This window comes from Miniopterus schreibersii, assembly GCF_964146895.1.
Source record: "Miniopterus schreibersii genome assembly, chromosome: 8".
NCBI lineage: Eukaryota > Metazoa > Chordata > Mammalia > Chiroptera > Miniopteridae > Miniopterus > Miniopterus schreibersii.
The window spans coordinates 27,641,069-27,659,973 of NC_138109.1; the positions used below are offsets into that span (position 1 = coordinate 27,641,069).

The 18,905-nt window shown below is 44.4% G+C and overlaps 2 protein-coding genes across 2 annotated transcripts; one reads left to right on the forward strand and one right to left on the reverse strand.

Annotated features, from left to right (window-relative positions):
- The first annotated feature begins 264 nt into the window (after window positions 1–264).
- Window positions 265–4,410, forward strand: MMACHC (metabolism of cobalamin associated C). The gene is made up of 4 exons (XM_081145273.1): window positions 265–411; window positions 2,115–2,309; window positions 3,013–3,165; window positions 3,639–4,410. The coding sequence occupies exons 1-4, from the start codon at window positions 331–333 to the stop codon at window positions 4,053–4,055; spliced, it is 846 nt and encodes a 281-aa protein (XP_081001399.1). The 5' UTR covers window positions 265–330; the 3' UTR covers window positions 4,056–4,410.
- A 1,282-nt stretch (window positions 4,411–5,692) lies between these two features.
- On the reverse strand, window positions 5,693–18,564 carry PRDX1 (peroxiredoxin 1). The gene is made up of 6 exons (XM_081145274.1): window positions 17,931–18,564; window positions 15,958–16,067; window positions 14,099–14,252; window positions 13,362–13,484; window positions 12,108–12,238; window positions 5,693–6,030 (listed from the first exon to the last, which is right to left on the reverse strand). Exons 2-6 carry the CDS (start codon window positions 16,061–16,063, stop codon window positions 5,945–5,947), a joined length of 600 nt encoding a protein of 199 aa, XP_081001400.1. The 5' UTR covers window positions 16,064–16,067; window positions 17,931–18,564; the 3' UTR covers window positions 5,693–5,944.
- Between the last annotated feature and the right edge of the window lie 341 nt (window positions 18,565–18,905).

Here is an 18,905-nt window from a genome sequence, read left to right on the forward strand (position 1 = left end):
CGCAGCGCCACTTGGGAAACTGAGTTCGCTTCTCGCGGAGACAACCCGTGGAGGCGGCTCCAGAACTACGTTTCCCTGGAGGCAATAATACGTGCACGCATACCCCCACCGTGAAGCTTGCCGGGAAACTAAGTCTTTCTGATTCTGTTGTGGTTGTTTCCAAGGACCAAATGAACTACATATCCCAGGATGCATCGCGCCGAGTCAACCATGTCCCGCAGGGGGTCCCACAAGTTTCTGGGAAATGGAGTCCAAGCTACCCTGAAAATTAACGGTCCGGGTTATTCTTGAGACTCCATTCCCCAGCAAGCTGAGCGTGTAGCGTGCAGTATGGAGCCGCAAGTCGCGGAGCTGAAGCAGAAGATTGAGGACACGTTGTGCCCCTTTGGATTCGAGGTTTACCCATTCCAGGTTTGCTTATCCCTCTTCCGGTGCTAGGGTGAGGTATATAATTGGCCTCGGTGCTACTGGCGTGAGGCCCGAAAGCCTTTTGGTTCTTCCCGAGCGCCTCTAGTCCCGTGTGCATCTGACCTACAGGGACAGAATGTCAACGCGGGCTTGGGTAGGTGGGAGTTGTTGCACGTTTGTCCTTTTACCCCTATATAATGCTGGATTGATGAATGGGAGACACTATATGATCCAGTAACCTTGTGGCAGTGTCACTTACATAATCTACAGGAAGAAAGGCATGCTTAAGGCCCAGTTACTTTGGAAGCTTCCCGAAGGAGTTAGGAGAGGGCAAGTCCTGGAAAGTTGGCATGGCTAGAACTTGTCATTTGAGAAGGGAAGGGAAGGGCATTCCTGATGTTAAACAAGCAAACAATTGGCTGGTTTGTTCCATCCACCAACAGAAGGATAATTCATGATGTTGCCAATCACCAGCACTGGGCTGAGTACAGAAACTCTGCACCCCACTGACACAAATCTTGCACCACCACCTCCCCTTGTTTACATAATTCCATTTCCTCCTTATCCAGTGCCCCCTCCACTGAGCTGTTTACTTGGACACAAAGCTAAATCAGCTCAGATTGAACCCTTTGCCCCATGCTTAAGAGACAACCCACTCTCACCCCTTCCACTGAGTGGCCCACAGCAGTGCTGGAGGAGGATATAGAGGAAGGGGTAGGTTGGGTCATTTTGAGAGTGAGGGCTTTCCAGAAAAAAATGGGAGTTGCACTTTATATGAAAAGATAGATTGAAAGGAAGGAGGGTCATGTAAATCCCAAATATCAGGAACAGCTTGAGTAAAGGTGGTGGGTAGCAGGTATGGGGGACAATAAAGATGCCTATCTCATGGGTCAGGTAGACTTGGGTAGTTGGAACATACTGAGGCCCTGCTAGTCATTCTAGGCTCCTACTTCTCTCACCTCCCCACCCCCACATCACATCAGCCACCAGGACCTTTAGGAATCTCTCCTAAATCTCCCAAATCCATTCTCTTCCATCCAACACATCTATGCTCTGGTCCAGGACATTTCTCATTTGGACTTACTGAAATAGCCTCCTTGCTGTCATTTTCCCTCCAATCCATCCTCCACACTCTAGCCAGATTGATCTTTCTAAAAACTAATCATGTCATTTTACTCTTTAAATTTTCAGTGGCCCTGCATTACCAAATTAAACCCATATTCCTTAAATTGGTATTCAAGGCCAGTCACAATCTCACTCCTACTGATCTCTCCAGCCTTCTCTCCCTCTACAGACCCTTCACTTCTATTAAACTAGACAATTTGCTATTCTCCAAAGATACTCTGTACTTTTTGCCTGTCTTTGTTTATGCTGTCACCTCCATTTAGAATACACACCATATTCTCCTCCTCACATCAGCCTGTCAACTTCCCTCCCAGCCTTAAAGACTCAGCTTCCAAGCGTTTTCTAATTTCAGTGGACCTTCACCTGGCCATCATTGCATTAATCACAGTACAATCAATTTCTTTTTGTTCCTAGTTGTTCATGAATTCTCTATTCTAAACTCCCTGTCAAATCCACAGGTCCCCCATAAACACACATCACAGAGCATCAATAGAAATGCAATGATTAAATGAATGAGATGGAGGCTGGAGCAAGATATTTAAGGCCTTGAATGCCACGTTAAGGTATTTTCTGTGTTCCAGGTGGCATGGTACAATGCACTCCTGCCTTCAGCCTTCCACCTGCCCCTGCCAGGACCTACCCTGGCCTTCCTAGTACTCAGCACACCTGCCATGTTTGACCGGGCCCTCAAGCCCTTCCTGCAGAGCTGCCACCTCAAACCGCTGACTGACCCTGTGGACCAATGTGTGGCCTACCATCTGGGCCGCGTTAGAGAGGTGAGCAACGTTCATATCCTCCCCCCCGCTTCCAAATCTGCAACTGCTTCAAGCTCCTCCAAGCTCAATGCAGGATCTAGACCTACCTAGGGTTAGGAGCCACTTCCCAGGTAGGATGATATCCTAAAGCCAGCCTTGACATTGTGATCTCTGCCCATTCTGCCTTCTCAATCCATGTTCGGCCACTTTCCTCTAGCAGTCCCCCAGGTCTGAAATCAGTCTCACCCTACACTGATGGGCAACTATATGAACCTCAGACCAGATTTCCCTTGACCTCCAAGTGAAATAGGAATAAGCCCAACATCCCCCAGGCATCTCTCACCTGTCTTTGCCCTAGACCTGGAAGCTTTATGTTGTCTTTGGGGCCTTTTGAGGACAAAACAGTATTTCCCCACCACACACTCCCATGCACATACTTACATATATACACATACACTGGGTCTCCCATGTCGTCCTCCACACTGGGACTCTGGAGGGCAGAGCCAAGTTACTCCTCATAATGGGGGTTTCTGAGCAAGACCTTCAAACATGGGCCAAGGGCCCTCCTGGACAGAATATCATTTTCTTCACACTGGACTCCCCCTCACCCCAAGCTTAAGGTTGTTTTCCCTTCAAACATGACTTTCGAGGACAGGACCTTGTTAACAGGATGTTACGATTCCTGTCATGCTAAAAGGAGCCAACATCTTGTCCTCCATCCCAGAGGCTCCCAGAGCTGCAGATGGAAGTTATCGCTGACTACGAGGTACACCCCAACCGGCGCCCCAAGATTCTGGCCCAGACGGCAGCCCATGTGGCCGGGGCTGCTTACTACTACCAACGACAGGATGTAGAGGCTGACCCCTGGGGGACCCAGGTCAGAGGGCAAGTATGAATGACTAGAGACTAAGAAAATCGTGAAGTCCCATCAAAATGTCAGGTCTCATTCTTCCACCTCCCATGGGTAAAGTGTATAGAAACAGTCCAGGAAAAAAGGTGTTCCCTGCCCAGGGGTCCAGTCCCATGTGCTTTCTGGAGTCCTGCCAGGGAACACATCAGGTCAGAGAACCTAGTCTATTCGTAAAACTGTTACAGAATGAAGGACAGAGCAGTGATTTGATCAATGGTGAGGCTCAGATTAAGAAACCCTTCCTCATGGCCAGAGTAAGCTCATGAAAAGGGTTTCCCAGATGGAATGCGAGAACCCAGCTACAGCAATGACAGAGGCTCACATGTGGAATCAGTGTCCATTGAATAAGAATAAATGAATAAGCCTAGTTGCAGTGATGGTAGTTGAACGTGGTGCCAAGGTGACATCCATGACCTTCCTTTTCTTTACCCTCTCCCCAGCATATATCAGGTGTGTGCATGCATCCCCGATTTGGGGGCTGGTTTGCCATCCGAGGGGTGGTGCTGCTGCCAGGAATACAGGTGCCAGATCTGCCACCCACTAAACCCCTCGACTGTGTACCAACAAGAACTGACCGAATTGCCCTACTTGAAAGCTTTAATTTTCATTGGCGTGACTGGGCTTACCGGGATGCTGTGACACCCCAGGAGCGCTACTCAGAAGAGCAGAAGGCCTACTTTTCCACACCACCTGCCCAGCGCTGGGCCTTGCTGGGCTTGGCCCAACCCTCAGAGGAGCCTAGCTCTGCATCCCCTGAGCTTCTCTTTACCACAGCCATACCCAAGCTTCAGAATCCCAGCAGAGCCAGAGGGTGGCTCAGCCCCAGGGCCTCACCACCCGCATCCCCTGGCCCGTGATACCCTCCCTCCCCTGTGGGACCCCTATTTATATCAATGGTACTTGCTAAGACTTATTTTGCTTTGGCAAAGTAAAGGTTTTATTTTGGGTAAAGGATGATTACTTTTGATAAAAGAATTATAGATCTTCAATGAAGATAATAAGGCCCAGAGAAGTTTGATCAAGACAGCAAGAAATCAAAGACCAAGAAATCAGTATTAGTTAATATTTCAATAGAAAAATAAGACCAAGGCAGATCCTGAATTCCCACCTGCCTTGGAATATGGAATTACTGCCTGTTAACCATTTCTCTGCATAGGCCTTCTCTAAGTAATGATATAAATAAATAATGTCTCACTGTTGTTGTGTGGACTGAATTCATGTAGAGCATTTCTGAAACAGTGCCTAGCTTACTGCAGTGTTATCAGCTGTGCTTGAAGGCCCTGGGGATTCTGTACTGCTGCTCATGTCTTGCTGTCTGAATACTGGATGGATAGGTAGGCTGGGATAGCTTGATAAAGACAAGTGTCTGGAAGGGCACCATATGATATAGATACATTGAAGTATCCTCAGTTCCGAATCAGCCCTAACCTTAAGGGCCCAGGAGGAACCCCAACCCCCACCAACCACTACCTCCCTCAGGACAATGGTATGAATGAGGGCCAAAAAAAACACTACCCTCAAATCAAGGCTAGAACCCAGGGAAGGTCAGAAGTGTTCAACCCTGTGCTTTTGATTCTGATGGTTCTATCCTACCAACACCAGCCCTGTGTCTTCCCCTCCCCACTTCAGTTCCAAAGTTAGAGCCTCTAATTCTAATCTTTTACAGGGCCAGTACCAGGTTTTTATCACAAGACAATCTTGCCCAGGCCAGGTGGCTCAGTTGGGGCACTGTCCTGTATGTATACCAAAAGGTCTTGGGTTCCATTCCCAGTCAGGGCACACACCTAGACTGCAGGTTCAGTCCCCATTCGGGGCACGTTAAGAAAGGCAACTGATCAATGTTTCTCTATCACATCGATGATTCTCTCCCCACTCCTCTCTCTAAATATCAATTTTTTTAAAAAAATCAATAAAAACATATCCTCGGGTAAGGATTAAAAAAAAAAAAAACTTAAAAAAGTCAGGCCAGCATAGCTTAGTTGTTGAGGAGTCAACCTACGAACCAGATCACAGTTCAATTCTGGTTGAGGGCACATGCCTGGGTTTCGGGCTCCATCCCCAATAGGGGGCATGCAGGAGGCAGCCGATCAATGACTCATCGTTGATATTTCTATCTCTCCATTTCCCTTCCTCTCTCTGAAATCAATAAAAATATAAATAAATTTTAAAAAAAACATAGTCTTCATATTTTCATGCAGCCCTCCCTCTAGAGTAACGGGTAAATGCCCAAGTAATCAATGTCATTGGGACCTTAACCTACAATGCAGCCTATTAACATAAACTTAAGTACCTTGGATAACACCAGAGCAGGTCTTGCTCTTCCTCTTCTCAGATATCGTGAAACAAAATGTAACACCCTGGTTCAGTTCCATTCCCTGTGTCTTGTCTACTTGCACTTCCCCTGAGGAAGCTCATTTCTCACTTTCCCACAGGAAGGAAAGCAAAGAGTAGTAAATCAAAGGCTAATGCACCCTAAAATGAAGAAACAACAAGGTCTCCGTTCAAGTTTAATAGAAACTACAAAAGATCAAAGGTGATGTCCCACGACTGCACACATCCGTGGGCCTCCTCCGTAATAAGTTCAGACCATTTCCTCCAGAGGAAGAAAGGCTGACTCCCCAAACCCTACAAAAAAGGCCACATCTGGACTAAGTCTAAGACCTTTGTTTTAAGCATGACAATAGTAAAAGACAGGTTTTGTTCTCAAGACAGTACACTGCCACATGACCCTGTGATGGCCCAGTGCTCACTTCTGCTTAGCGAAATATTCTTTGCTCTTCTGGACATCAGGCTTGATGGTATCACTGCCAGGTTTCCAGCCAGCTGGGCACACTGCAAAAGAAAAGTTACCACTAATTAATAATTTGCTCAGTCAGTGGTGAACTCCCATGGACAAATGGATTCCTCAAAACCAAATCTGAGCCCTAAAGAGCCTGAAACAGTCTAGCACTACAAAACCTGACCTACAGCCTAAGATCAGCCTTTCAGTGCAAGGCTAACAACATGCAATTTTATCCTCACCATACCCCTATTACTATTATACCTAATTTATTCATTCAGCAAAAACTAAGCAACAGCTTCAGCTGTATGCTCTGCTCTAAAAATAATGTGTCTAAAGCATGTGAGGCAAGATTTGTTAACAGTAGATGGTAGGTAAATAGGTATTCATATTTTCTAATTTAATGAATGCTTCAAATACATCTTTTTAAAAATATGCTTAAATGCTCTTCAAGAAAAAAAATGGCGCTGGAACAGCTGAATTTCCACATGCACAGGAATGACACTGGACTCTTAACTTACAAAAAATAACTCAAAAATGGATCAATGACTGCCCTGGCCGAGTAGCTCTGTTGGAGTATCATCCTGATACACCAAGGTTGCAGGTTAGATCTCGGTCAGGGCACACAACAAGAATCAACCAATGAATTCATAAATAAGTAGAGCAACAAATCGATGTTTCTCTCTCTCTCTCTCTCAAAAAAAATCCATTTTAAAAAATGGATTAATGACCTAAATATAAGGACTAAAACCATAAACTCTTTGAAGTGGAAAATCCGTGATTGGTCCCCTTGCCTCACTTTCCTCAGGTAGCCCAAGGAGCATAGCTGGTTCAGGACTGCAGGAAAAGGTTGAAGGCTATGCTTTCTGTATATGTGTGAAAGATCAGGGAGGTAAAACTTCATGACCTTGGATTTGGAAATGTATTCTTAGATATGATACTAAAAGCAGAAACAACAACAAAAAACAGATAAACTGGACTTGATCAAATTTAAGAACTTTTAGCCCGGCCGAGCGTGGCTCAATGGTTGAGTGTCGACCTAGGATCCAGATCACGGTTCAATTCCCGGTTAGGGCACATGCCTGGGTTGTGGGCTCAATCCCCAGCAGGGGGCATGCAGGAGGAACTCTCTCATTATTGATGTTTCTCTCTCTCCCCTCTCCCCTCCTCTCTCTGAAATCAATAAATAAAGTCTTTCAATACTTACTAAATAAATAAAAAAATTAAGAACTTTTAGAACATTATACAGAGTGAAGACAACCCACAGAATGGGAGAAAACACAAATGATATATCTGATGAGGGATTATACCCAAAATGTATGAAGAATTCCTGCAACTCAACCACAAAAAACAACCCAGTTCAAAAATGAGCAAAGCATCAATAGATGAGTGGGTAACAAAGTTGTGGTACATAATACAATGGAATATTAGCCATAAAAAAGAATGAAATCTTGCCATCTGTGACAGCATAAATGGCCCTAGAGGGTATCATGCTAAGTGGAATAAGTCAGTCAGAGAAAGACAAATACCATACAATTTCACTTACATGTAGAATCTAAAGAACAAAATAAATGAAACTGAAAGACTCATAGATACAGAGAACAGACTGATGGTTGCCAGAGGGGAGAAGGGTTGGGGACTGGATGAGAAAGATGAAGGGGTAAGAACAAATTGCCCTGCCACCTCAGTTGTTTATAGCGTCCTCCTGATGTGCCATGGTTTGAGATTCCAACCCCCGTCAGGGCACACACAAGAAATCAACAAATGAATGCATAAAATAAGTGGAACAAATCGATGTTTCTCTCTCTCTTCCTCTCACTCTAAAATCAATCAATAAGTAAAAAGTACAAATTGCTAGTTACAAAATAGTTATGGAGTGCAAAGCATAGGGAATATGGTCAATAACATTGTAAAAACTATATATGGTGCCAGGTGGATACTGGAAATATCGGGGAAACACTTTGTAAAGTATGAGATTACCTAACAACTATGCTGTACACCTGAAACTAATACAAAATAATATTAAATGTTAACTGTAACTGAAAAATTTTTTTTCAAAATTCCTGGCCGGGTAGTTCAGTTGGATAGTGTTGTCCTGATACTGATATGCCAAGGTTGTGGGTTCAATCCTCAGTCTGGGCACATTCAAAAATCAACCAATGATGCATGAATAGGTGGAACAACAAATCAGTGTTTCTCTCTCTCCCCTCCCCCCACTTCTTTCTAAAATCAGTAAATAAAAATTATTTTAAAAATAAAAACATAAAAGTGTAAATGCCACTCTTAGCTCAAGGGACATACTAAAAAAAAAAAGGGGTGGGGTGAATAGAAATTTCCCCAAAGATACACAAATGGTCAATAAAGCACATGGAAATATGCTTAACATCACCAAATGCAAATTAAAATCACAATGAACTATCACACCCACTAAGATGGTTATAGTATAAAAAATTTTCTAAAAAGAAAGTGCTGGGCCCTGGCCAGTTTGGCTCAGAAGTTAAAGCGTCCGCCCATGGACCTAAGGTTCACGGGTTCCACTCCCGGTCAAGGGCACAAACCTCGGGTTGCAGGTTCAATACTCTCCCCGACTGGGAAGAGGTAGACAAACAATCAACACATCAATGTTTCTCTCTCTCTCTCCCCCCCCTCCTCCTCTCTCCCCCTCCACTTTCTCTAAAAAAGAAAAAGAAAAATCAATGGAAAGAATATCCTTGGGTGACAATTTAAAAAATTATGTCTTGGTAAGGATGTAGAGAACCCTTAGTATTGCTGGTGGGAATGTAAATGGTGCAGCTACTATGGAAAACCTTGGCAGTTCCTCAAGAAGCTAAATAAGACCCAGAAATTTCTCTCTCTCACACATACACATACACACACACACACATCCCCAAAATAATTGGAGACAAGGACTCAGACAATATTCTAACAGCATTAGTCACAATAGCTAAAATGTAGAAAACAACCCTGCACCCATCAACAAATGGATACACAAAATATGGTATACATACAATGGAATAATTATTCAGCCTTAAAAAGAATGAGGGTCTGATACATGCTACAACATGTATGAACCTTGAAAACAATATGCTAAAGAAAGCAGACACAAATGAACAAATATCATTTCACTTACATGAAATATCTAGAATAGACAAATTCATAGACAAAGTAGAAGTGACCAAGAGCTGGAGGGAGAGGGGAGTGGGGAGTTATTGCTTAATGGTTACAGCCTGTTCAGGATTATGAAAAAGTTCAGGAAATAGCGGTGATGTAAAAACAACACTGTGAATGTAATTAATGCAGCTAAATCATACACTTAAAATGGCAAATTACGTTATACACTGTATATGAAACCACAATAAAAACTGATTTAAAAAACTTAAATGACTTGCCCCTAAACCCAAGAATAAGCTAAATAAATGACAAGGCCAGGACTGTGTAAACCCATAACATGAGCTATTTCTTCCTCCTCAGTATTATAAGTCTGCCAGACTGGATAGAGTGGAAATACAAGGAGCAGGACCTCCACTGAAGGCCCTGCATGGTTTACTCAGCCTGTCTTCCATCCCTTGGTAAGCAAAAGGTCTGACAGCTTGAATCTTTCACAAGAAAGCATAGCTGTCAACCTTTTCCTACAATCCTAAACTAGCAATGCTCCTTGGGCCAACCTGAGGAAAGTGAGGCAAGGGGACCAATTGCTGATTTTCCACTTTTTAAAAAAACTACTTATCTTCTAAGAGATATGTGGTCACCAGTAACTGGGCAGCAATAGTCTCACTTGCTCAAGTGAGAGATGGGAAGACGCTTTCAGTCCAAGGATGTCACAGCCTTAAACATCAGACTGCAACCAGCTGCCTGGGAACAAGGTATGGATGGAACAAGTGCAAAATGGCATACCCAGCTGCCATTACTTTCCTGAAATCCCCATTTGATTCTTATACAGCTACTGTCTTTAATGGAACCAAATGGTTAAATCACAGGTCCTAAGCATAAACAAGCTGCAGGGAACAAAGAACAGCATGAAAGCAAAGATCAGGCCATAGGCAGCCAAAAGTTTGGCAGTAGGTGCTAATAGGAAACCAAAAAGATTGTTTTGTCTAGGGAAAAAACATAAAGCTTTAGAAGAACCACCCAATTATAATGACACAAAGATAGGAGGAACCAGGATAGACAGACCAACTTAGTCTCTTTGGCACTACAGCCTCATGGCACTTAAGGCCATTATCAGTAATGAGAAAGATCCATACTTGGATGTTTCATTCAAATCCAAGTGCAGGTTTTTCAAAATTAATATGGAATCTAGCCTGGCCAGGCGTGGCTCAGCGGTTGAGCACTGACCTAGGATCCAGGAGATCATGGTTCGATTCCCGGTCAGGGCACATGCCCAGGTTGCGGGCTTGATCCCCAGTCAGGGGGTTTGCAGGAGGCAGCCGATCAATGACTCTCTCATCACTGATGTTTCCATCTCTCTCTCCCCTCTCTCTTCCTCTCTGAAATCAATAAAATATATTTTAAAAAATTTAAAAAAAACGCTGCACACAGAAAGCTGTGCCTGATCTAGTTAGATGGGAAGCAGTAGAGACCAACAGGACCTGTAGAGAAGCAAACTTCAGTCATGAAAATGGGTTCAAGAGTCTAGCCTACATGCAAGGTCCTTTCTGAAAATTCAGTCAAGGGCCAATTTTGCCACTCCTCCTGCCTTTGTGCTGAACCTCATCTCCCACCAGGGGGCAGTCTCAGCATCTGCGGGCTCCTTCAATCTATCCCCACAGGAGTTTCTGCAAATGGTGCCTTCAGTTACCAGTGCTCAATGAACCCTATTAGCCTTTCACTATAGCCAAGTTTCATTTTTGGGTCCTCCAAACAAACGACACTAATCCAGACTAACAACTTCCATCTTCTTTAAATCACAGTGTCAGAGTTGAATGGGCCTTAGAAAGCTAGCTTGAATTACTTCAACTTCTAGAGAAAATGAAATATAGTAAGACAAGAAATTTGTCTAAGTCCACCTGTGCATTTGAGCTGGTATCAGTAGCACTTAATCACAACTATCTTGTTCTCAATTACATTAAGTTGGGGGGACGGTGTTTCCGCTTCCCCCAAACCCAGCACCTGCAGCCTCAGGAGCTGAGTCCTTAAAAATACCTTAGTTGAGAGAAGATTGTTTCATTCCAACTACAACTGCACTTGGGGGGGAGGGGGGAAGCTACAGCCTTACAAACTCAAAAGCTGGGATCAAGTAGTTCAGTACTTGCAAACAAAATATTTAAGGAGAGAAGTACTAGTGCTGGAACTATAAGAAAAGCCTATACTCTTAGCAAATGCCAGATTAAAAACCTTAATTTGAATCTGCTCAGTCATATTTAGACTTTACAAAGTCAGACCCACAAATATATTCTCTTTTATCCTGAAACTTCTACGTGAAGAACCTTGACATTTCATCTGAAACCCTCTAGCCCTAACCTCTCATCAAATATATTTTTAAAAGACAAAGAAATATATTAGCTGTATCTGCCTATTGTCTTTAGTTGTATTAGTCCTACTTTATTTTCCAAATTTAAAAACTGGTCATAGCCCGGCCGGCGTGGCTTAGTGGTTGAACATTGACCTAGGATCCAGGAGATTTCAGTTCCATTCCCGATTATGGCACATGCCTGGGTTGCGGGCCTGATCCCTGGTAGGGGGCGAGCAGGAGGCAGCCAATCAATGACTCTCTCATTACTGATGTTTCTCTCTCTCCCTCCCCCTTCCTCTCTAGGGAACCAATAAAAATGTATTTTTTTAAAAAAGAACAGCATGCTTTATCTCTAGATGTGATTCTTGACCTTTCGTTTTGCCCTTACACACCTATGAGATCCTCCTACACTCCTTTAATAAGTTAAATCTGCGGTAGTGAGTCATTCTAAATGAGCAGGGCAGAAGCTGAGAATATGCAGTTGGAATAAAAAGCCTTTATATTCTCCTCTCCAAGTTTTTCTATTATCCCACCCCCACAACCCCACTATACTCCAGAAACTTCAATTTCTTGAAGAGACATAATCACCCTCCTCCTTGTTTGGTCGACTTGGTTCCTACCACACCTTTCCCACCCGACCACCATTCTGTTGCGTTGTCACCAGGCAGTCTGAATTACCTTCCCCATGTTTATCAGTGAACTGGAAAGCCTGAACAAGTCTCAGAGTCTCATCCACAGAGCGGCCAACAGGAAGGTCGTTTACAGTGATCTGGCGAAGGATACCTTTATCATCAATGATAAAGAGGCCCCTAGAAAGAAGAGATTGAAGTTTTGAGAAAGAGGCAGTATACAGGTTTAAAAACTGGTTAGGCAGTTAGAGTGTTTTCCCAATACGCCAAGGTTGTGGGTTCAATTCCTGGCCAGGGCACATACAAGAAGCAACCAATAAATGCGTAAATAAGTGGAACAACAAATCGATGTTTCTAAAATTAATAAATTTTAAAAAATTAAAAACTGGATTGTTAGAATAGGGAAGCAATGGAAATGGGCTGGTCTCCCAGACTTGCACAGGCCTTGCCCTTAGTGAGGATGCCCCTGTCTAAAGAATGAAACACGCCTGGCTGGTGTTGCTCAGTGTTGAGCATCAAACCCATGAACCAAGAGGTCACCGGTTCAGTTCTCAGTCAGGGCATATGCCTGGGTGGCAGGTTCAATCCCCAGTAGGGGGCATGAGGAAGGCAAGCCAATCGATGCTTCTCTCTCTATTCCTCTCCCTTCCTCACTCTCTAAAATCAATAAAAACATATTTAAAATTTTTTTAAAAAGCCCAGCCAGAAGTGGCTCAGCAGTTGAGCGTCAACCTAGGATCCAGGAGATCGAGGTTCGATTCCCGGTCAGGGCACATGCCCGGGCTGCGGGCTCGATCCCCAATGACTCTCTCATCATTGATGTTTCTGCCTGTCTCTCTCTCCCTCTCCTTTCCTCTCTCTGAAATCAATAAAGATATATTTTAGAAGAAAAAAATAGAATGAAACAGGCCCAGCTGGTGTGGCTCAGTGGCTGAGCCTCAAGTGTCGACCCATGAACCAGGAGGTTACAGTTAGATTCCCAATCAGGACACATGCCTAGGTTTTGGGCTCGATCTCCAGTAGGGGGCATGCAGGAGGTAGCCAATCAATGACTCTCTCATCATTGATGTTTCTATCTTTCTCTTCCTCTCCCTTCCTTTCTCTGAAATCAATAAAAACATTTTAAAAAGATTATATGTATATAAAAACAAAATGAGACCATCAACTTAATACAAGGATGTGTATCAATTATTTCTTAATAAAACTGATTAAAAAAGTGAAATGAGAAAGGAATCTGTACGGATCAGGGCTCTTCCTTATCTTTTCCTATGAATGTTAGCTCCGTCCCCCTGCCAGTATATACCTGAATGAGATGCCTTCATCAGCCTTTAAGACTCCATAGTCCTGAGCAATGGCACGCTTGGGGTCTGACACCAACGGAATGTTCATGGGTCCCAGTCCTCCTTGTTTTTTGGGTGTGTTGATCCTACAGCAAAAGGCAAACACATAAATCACATTCATTGAAGCTCTTGTGTAACAAATACATTAACTGTATCTATACCCTCCCTCCCCCTTTCCAACATTCCTAACCTCACTTCCCCAAAAACTTTTCCAGCAGTAAAGTGAATGGCTAAGGACAGTTAAGGTCACCAGCTACAACCCAAGCTGCTTTTCCTCTGCTGTCAAGTTAATAAGAAAGAAACAAAGGAACTCAGACCCTTTGCACTCCCTTCCATGAGGAGCCAGAAGACAATACTTGAGAAAGTCTATTGCCAAAGCCTTCAAGTCCCAGTTCCTGCTTAGTTAAAAACTCCATATGCCAGCCCTGGTCGGTCACTCAGTGGTTAGAGCAGCGGCCTGTGCACCAAAGGGTCACAGGTTCAATTTCCAGTCAAGGGCAGTACCTTGGTTGCAGGTTCAATCCCCCCCACCAGTCGGGGCACATGTGAGGACAACCAATCATCAATGTTTCTCTCTCTCTCTCCTTCCCCCTCCCCTATACCACTCCCTTCCACTCTCTAAAAAAGCAATGGGAAAAAAATATCCTCAGGTGAGGATTAAAAAAAAATGTCCATATGACAAATGGACCAACAGATTTACCATGCCAAATGACAGAAGTGAGAATCCACGGAAGCACCAATCACTTGGCAATTCAGTTTCTTAAATTCTTCTGCCCTATCACTGAAAGCAATGATCTCCGTGGGGCACACAAAGGTAAAGTCAAGAGGGTAAAAGAAGAACACCACATATTTTCCTGGAAAAAAAAAAAGGAGCCCCAAGTTAGCCTTTGAAACAGACATTCTTGCTTTATAGAGAATAGAAAACTAAATGGATATCCCTATGATAAAAGAGGCTTTTTAAGTTGATGCCAGACACAATTGATAGATGCCAAGATGCTCAAACACAGGTGTCTCTTGGCAACTACTTTCAAAACCTTTTGCAGGAGAACCTGCATGGAAAAGTTCCTTCCAGCCCATGCTTTATTTTCCTGCCTCCATATTAGCTGCCAACTACAGAACACTGTTCAGTCTAATTTTGATCTTCTCTGGGTAGTTAAAATTAGCACAGACACCAAGTTCTCCAATGAAGAAAAGCAAAAGCAAGAATGCAGTTATCTACAGGATAGCCCAATGCCAACGCTTATAATCAGTGCCCAATAAAAAACTGAAATGCTGAATTCTCTGCTGCGGGTAATAAGAGACCAATAAAAGGAAGTCAGAGCCTTTGCACTTTTCACAATGAACCACAGTAATGGAATGGGTATGGTTTAAGTGATTACCTGAATCACCACAAATATATTCCTAACAAGCCTGATAAGAAAAATTTTATATGGGAAACATTTAAAAAATCCTGGTAGGAAACAGGACTTCTAGTTGGAATTTTACTGAAGCCACTAAGATTACCAATTGAGTAGATCTTCAACTGGCCAGGTAGCCTCTCACGCCTTATGGGCTGAGCTATTAGAACAGTTTTCAAGTACTCGCTTCCAGGCAGCAGCAATGCTTGAGAGTCAAAACAAGTTGCTCCTCTGACATTCACTGTGAAAATTAGAATCACTAGAAACTCCTCTAAATAACCTCTCCAGGGCTCTGTCAAACAAGCACTTTGAAGCCCCAGCAGGCCAAGCCCTGTAGGGCAGAGAGCAGTTCTTCCTAAACATCCTGCCTTTATCCTTGGGCCAGGGTCACCTCCCTATGATCCTACTAACCTTGTTTGCCAGAAGCTTCCCTCCATGGGGTCCACTAACCTGCTCTCATTCCAACCAACAAGTGTGTTAGGAAACCTAGTCACATGTTCTATCCAAAAGCTGACTCCAGGAACTGATTACTACACATCACACACAAAAAATACTTGACACTTGAGTTTGAGGTTTGCATTCAATCGTCCCAAAAGACTCAGCTGCTCCCACCATGAGGTAAAGAAGAGCCTTATTAGAACTCTAGTGTCTGCATGAAACTGTAACAGAAAGGAGAGTTGTTCCAACTATGACATTAACTCTCCTCTGGGGGCAAAACAGTCAAGGGAATGTGCCTAAACCCTCTAATAATACAGCAGCTATGACACATATTTCATAAACTGAAAAGCAGTGTCACAGCTCCAAATATGAGCTCTGAGACTTGAAATTGTTGAAGAACTCTTACAATGAAATAATGAGACTATCTCCAATAACACAATAGAGGAGTGCTGAGAAGACAACTGAGCTAATATATTAGTAATAAAGGCATAATGAAGCATGTGCTTTCTCCAGAATAGTCTGGACCTAGGATAACTACCCTGTGGTAACTGCTGATAATCACCACTTCACTTGAACTTGAAGGTAACAGCCTACCGCCCTAAACACCTTGACCTAGGAGACATAAATCATTTTACAATCAAACACAGAGATACAAAAATCGAACAAGCCATCCCTAGATAGCAAAATAACTGCATTTCAATGAACCTAATATAATTCCTCTTACCTTTGTAGTCAGATAGGCTGATGTCTTTGAACTGACCATCTGGCATAACAGCTGTGGCTTTGAAGTTGGGGGCAGGGTGCCCAATTTTAGCATTTCCTGAAGACATCTTGCTATCAGTTGGAAAAGATAAAAGAGGAAATGAATTTGAAACAAGCCTTTTTTTCTACACAACCAGTATCCTTCATCTACTTAGCGTTAGCTATAGAACAAAAAGGATTTGTCTAGTGACCCTGAATATATACATTAACTTTTATATTAGTAAGAAGTATAAGCCTAGCTTTCCAATTTTTGAAAGAAAACCAGTATTACACATCTCTAAATATCAACTTTTGTTTTCATTTAAAAACAGCTACTGGCGTGGCTCAGGGGTTGGTTAAGCATTGACCTATGATCCTAGAGATCGCCGTTCGATTCCTGGTCAGGGCACATACCTGGATTGTGGGCTCAGTCCAGTCGGAGGGTGCAGGAGGCAGCCAATCAATGACTCTCTCATCACTGATGTTTCTATCTCTCTCTCTCTCCCCGAAATCAAGAAAGATATATTTAAAAAAATAAATTAAAGTAACCTCTATTACTTTTTCTGAACCATCATTTGTGCAACGGCATTCTCCTCTATATTTTTATTATGCAGAAGCATAAAGGGGAGAAGGGGTTGGAGACTCTCAAACCTGAACCCAAATGCACAATGCCAGAGTGTCTGACTCCCAAAAGCAGGTAACGTTGCCCTTTCCCTGTACTGCACCTCCATCTGTGTTCATAATGTGGGAAGCAGACTTGACATTCTTCAGGTAGATTTGCCAAGAACACATACCCTAAAGCCAATCCAAATTTTTCAAAGGCAAGACCAGGATTCTGGCATCTGCTCAATTTCAAAGTTTTAGGACTTCTGTTTAAGCCCCAGAAGCCCTTTCAAAAATGGGTTTCTGACCTCAGAGCAACGATCCCGGAGCAATAAGTACACGAGTCAATTTATCGCTAAACAGCAATGTTACATTGGATTTACGCAGGTCAACACCAAGGAGTCAAGATTTAGGCCCAGTAAGCCATCGGTTTGAAGGCCCCAAGAAGCTAATTTTCAAGTACCAAAGGTTTAGGATAATACTACCACAACCAAAAGAAACGCTGTGAGCACTGATCATCTCAAACTTTTTACTCCTTAATACCTTTAATACAAAACAAAAAACAAAAAACACACACACACCCCAGTAAGGGACGATGCACTTGGCGACCCTAACATAAATGACCTCGTCCAAACCTGCTCTTCAAGGTGGCCCCGACGTCCACAAAAGCCCGACCAATGGGGAAAAAAATGGTTGAACTTCCAGCCCGTGTGGGACTCCTCAGACCTGCCCAAGAACTTCCCGGGTGAAAACCACGCCCTCGAGTCCCACTTAATGTACCCTCTTGCCACTCCCACCCTAGCACTTCGGAAACCACAAGCAGACAGAAATTTTCACCGAGGGCATTTGAGATCACCACAAACCCCATTCTGCAGATGGAAAAATAAAGGCGGGGAAGAAGAACCTTAATATCCGAAGCTTCACAGCTAGTAACGGCCCAACACCGGGAACAGCCCTTACACCTACCACATGACAGAGGGATGGCCTCAGGTCAGTTTCCGGGTCCTTCTAGAAGCTTCTCAAACCGCCCAGCAGACTAATCCAAGGGACCCCACCACCATCACCAGCCCGCCCCTCCAAGCCAATCAGCGCCCTCTGCCTGGGTTGCCGGGGAATGAGGAGACTCGAGCCGACTTTAGCCTCGGGGTTCACCCAGACCCCAGGATCCACAGGTGGGCCCACGTTAGGGTGCGCGAACCGCCTGACCACTCTTCGGCTACAGGCCACGCCCGCACGCCTCCCGGGTCACAGCACCCCCAAGTTGAGCCGGGGGGGGCGGGGAAGAGGAGTAAAAGGCGACCTGCGGGACGTGGGGCGCTTAGCTTGCCGAGGCCGCGCTGCCTACATACTCACCAGCACTGAAGCAAAAGTGGTAAGACCAGTCAATCAGGAAGAAGACTCGCGAAGCGCGCGCGCTCGCTGCGCTGCCTTTATAGCCTGTAGGGCTCTCGCGAGAGTCAGAGAGGGTCGGGGGTGAGGGGACGCGAGAGAGGAGGGGATCTGGCCGGAGCCCCGCCCGCATCCAACGCTCCCAGCAGGAATGACTCAGCGCTTTCCCTGTCTAGGGGCGGGTTCGGGGGCCCAAAGTACCAGTCTCCCACGCCTGCCACCGACCGTTGGGGAAGGAGAGTGAGGCACACATTCTTGGTTGACTCCAAACCCTAACGCCTCCGTTATCCGGGATCTCTGCGGGAACAGGGGGTGGGGGTGGGGGGGAGGAGGGGGATGCGCGCCTTGCCCTCAAAACCCAAACCGGGGTAGAGGTCCTCGCTGCTGCCCTCGTAGGACCACATTTAACCACCGCAAGCCCTGCGAGCTATCTAACCCAGTGTCACACACACGCACACACACACACACACACCCCGCACACCCCCGTCCCCGCGCCCCCTCCCCCGGCTCCACATCCTCTGCCTCAGCGCTGATCCTCAGTAACCCTCAGGGCTTAGCCTCCTTCATTGTTCTGATGACAGGATTGCTACTTTCCATCTCCCTTCCATCCCTTCCACTGCGCCTGGAAGGAATCTTTTTGAAATCTAATCGTGTCACTCCTGTGACTTGTGGTTTAAAAAAACTGGGGCAATTTCCTGAATTAGAGTTTCTCACTGCCATTTTATGTGTGGCCTTCAGGCATGAGTCTTAATCCCTTAGCCTTACTTTTCTTACCTGTAAAATGGGAATACTATTAATTCTTTGTTGAGATCTATGTAGATTATTTAGCCCGGTACCCAGTTCTTACTAGGCGTTAGAAATGTTAGCTATTATTATAGCTCTTGCTTCTCAATTGTAACACCCAAAACAGTGTGTAGCTGTCTCAAGCCTTCAGGCGTT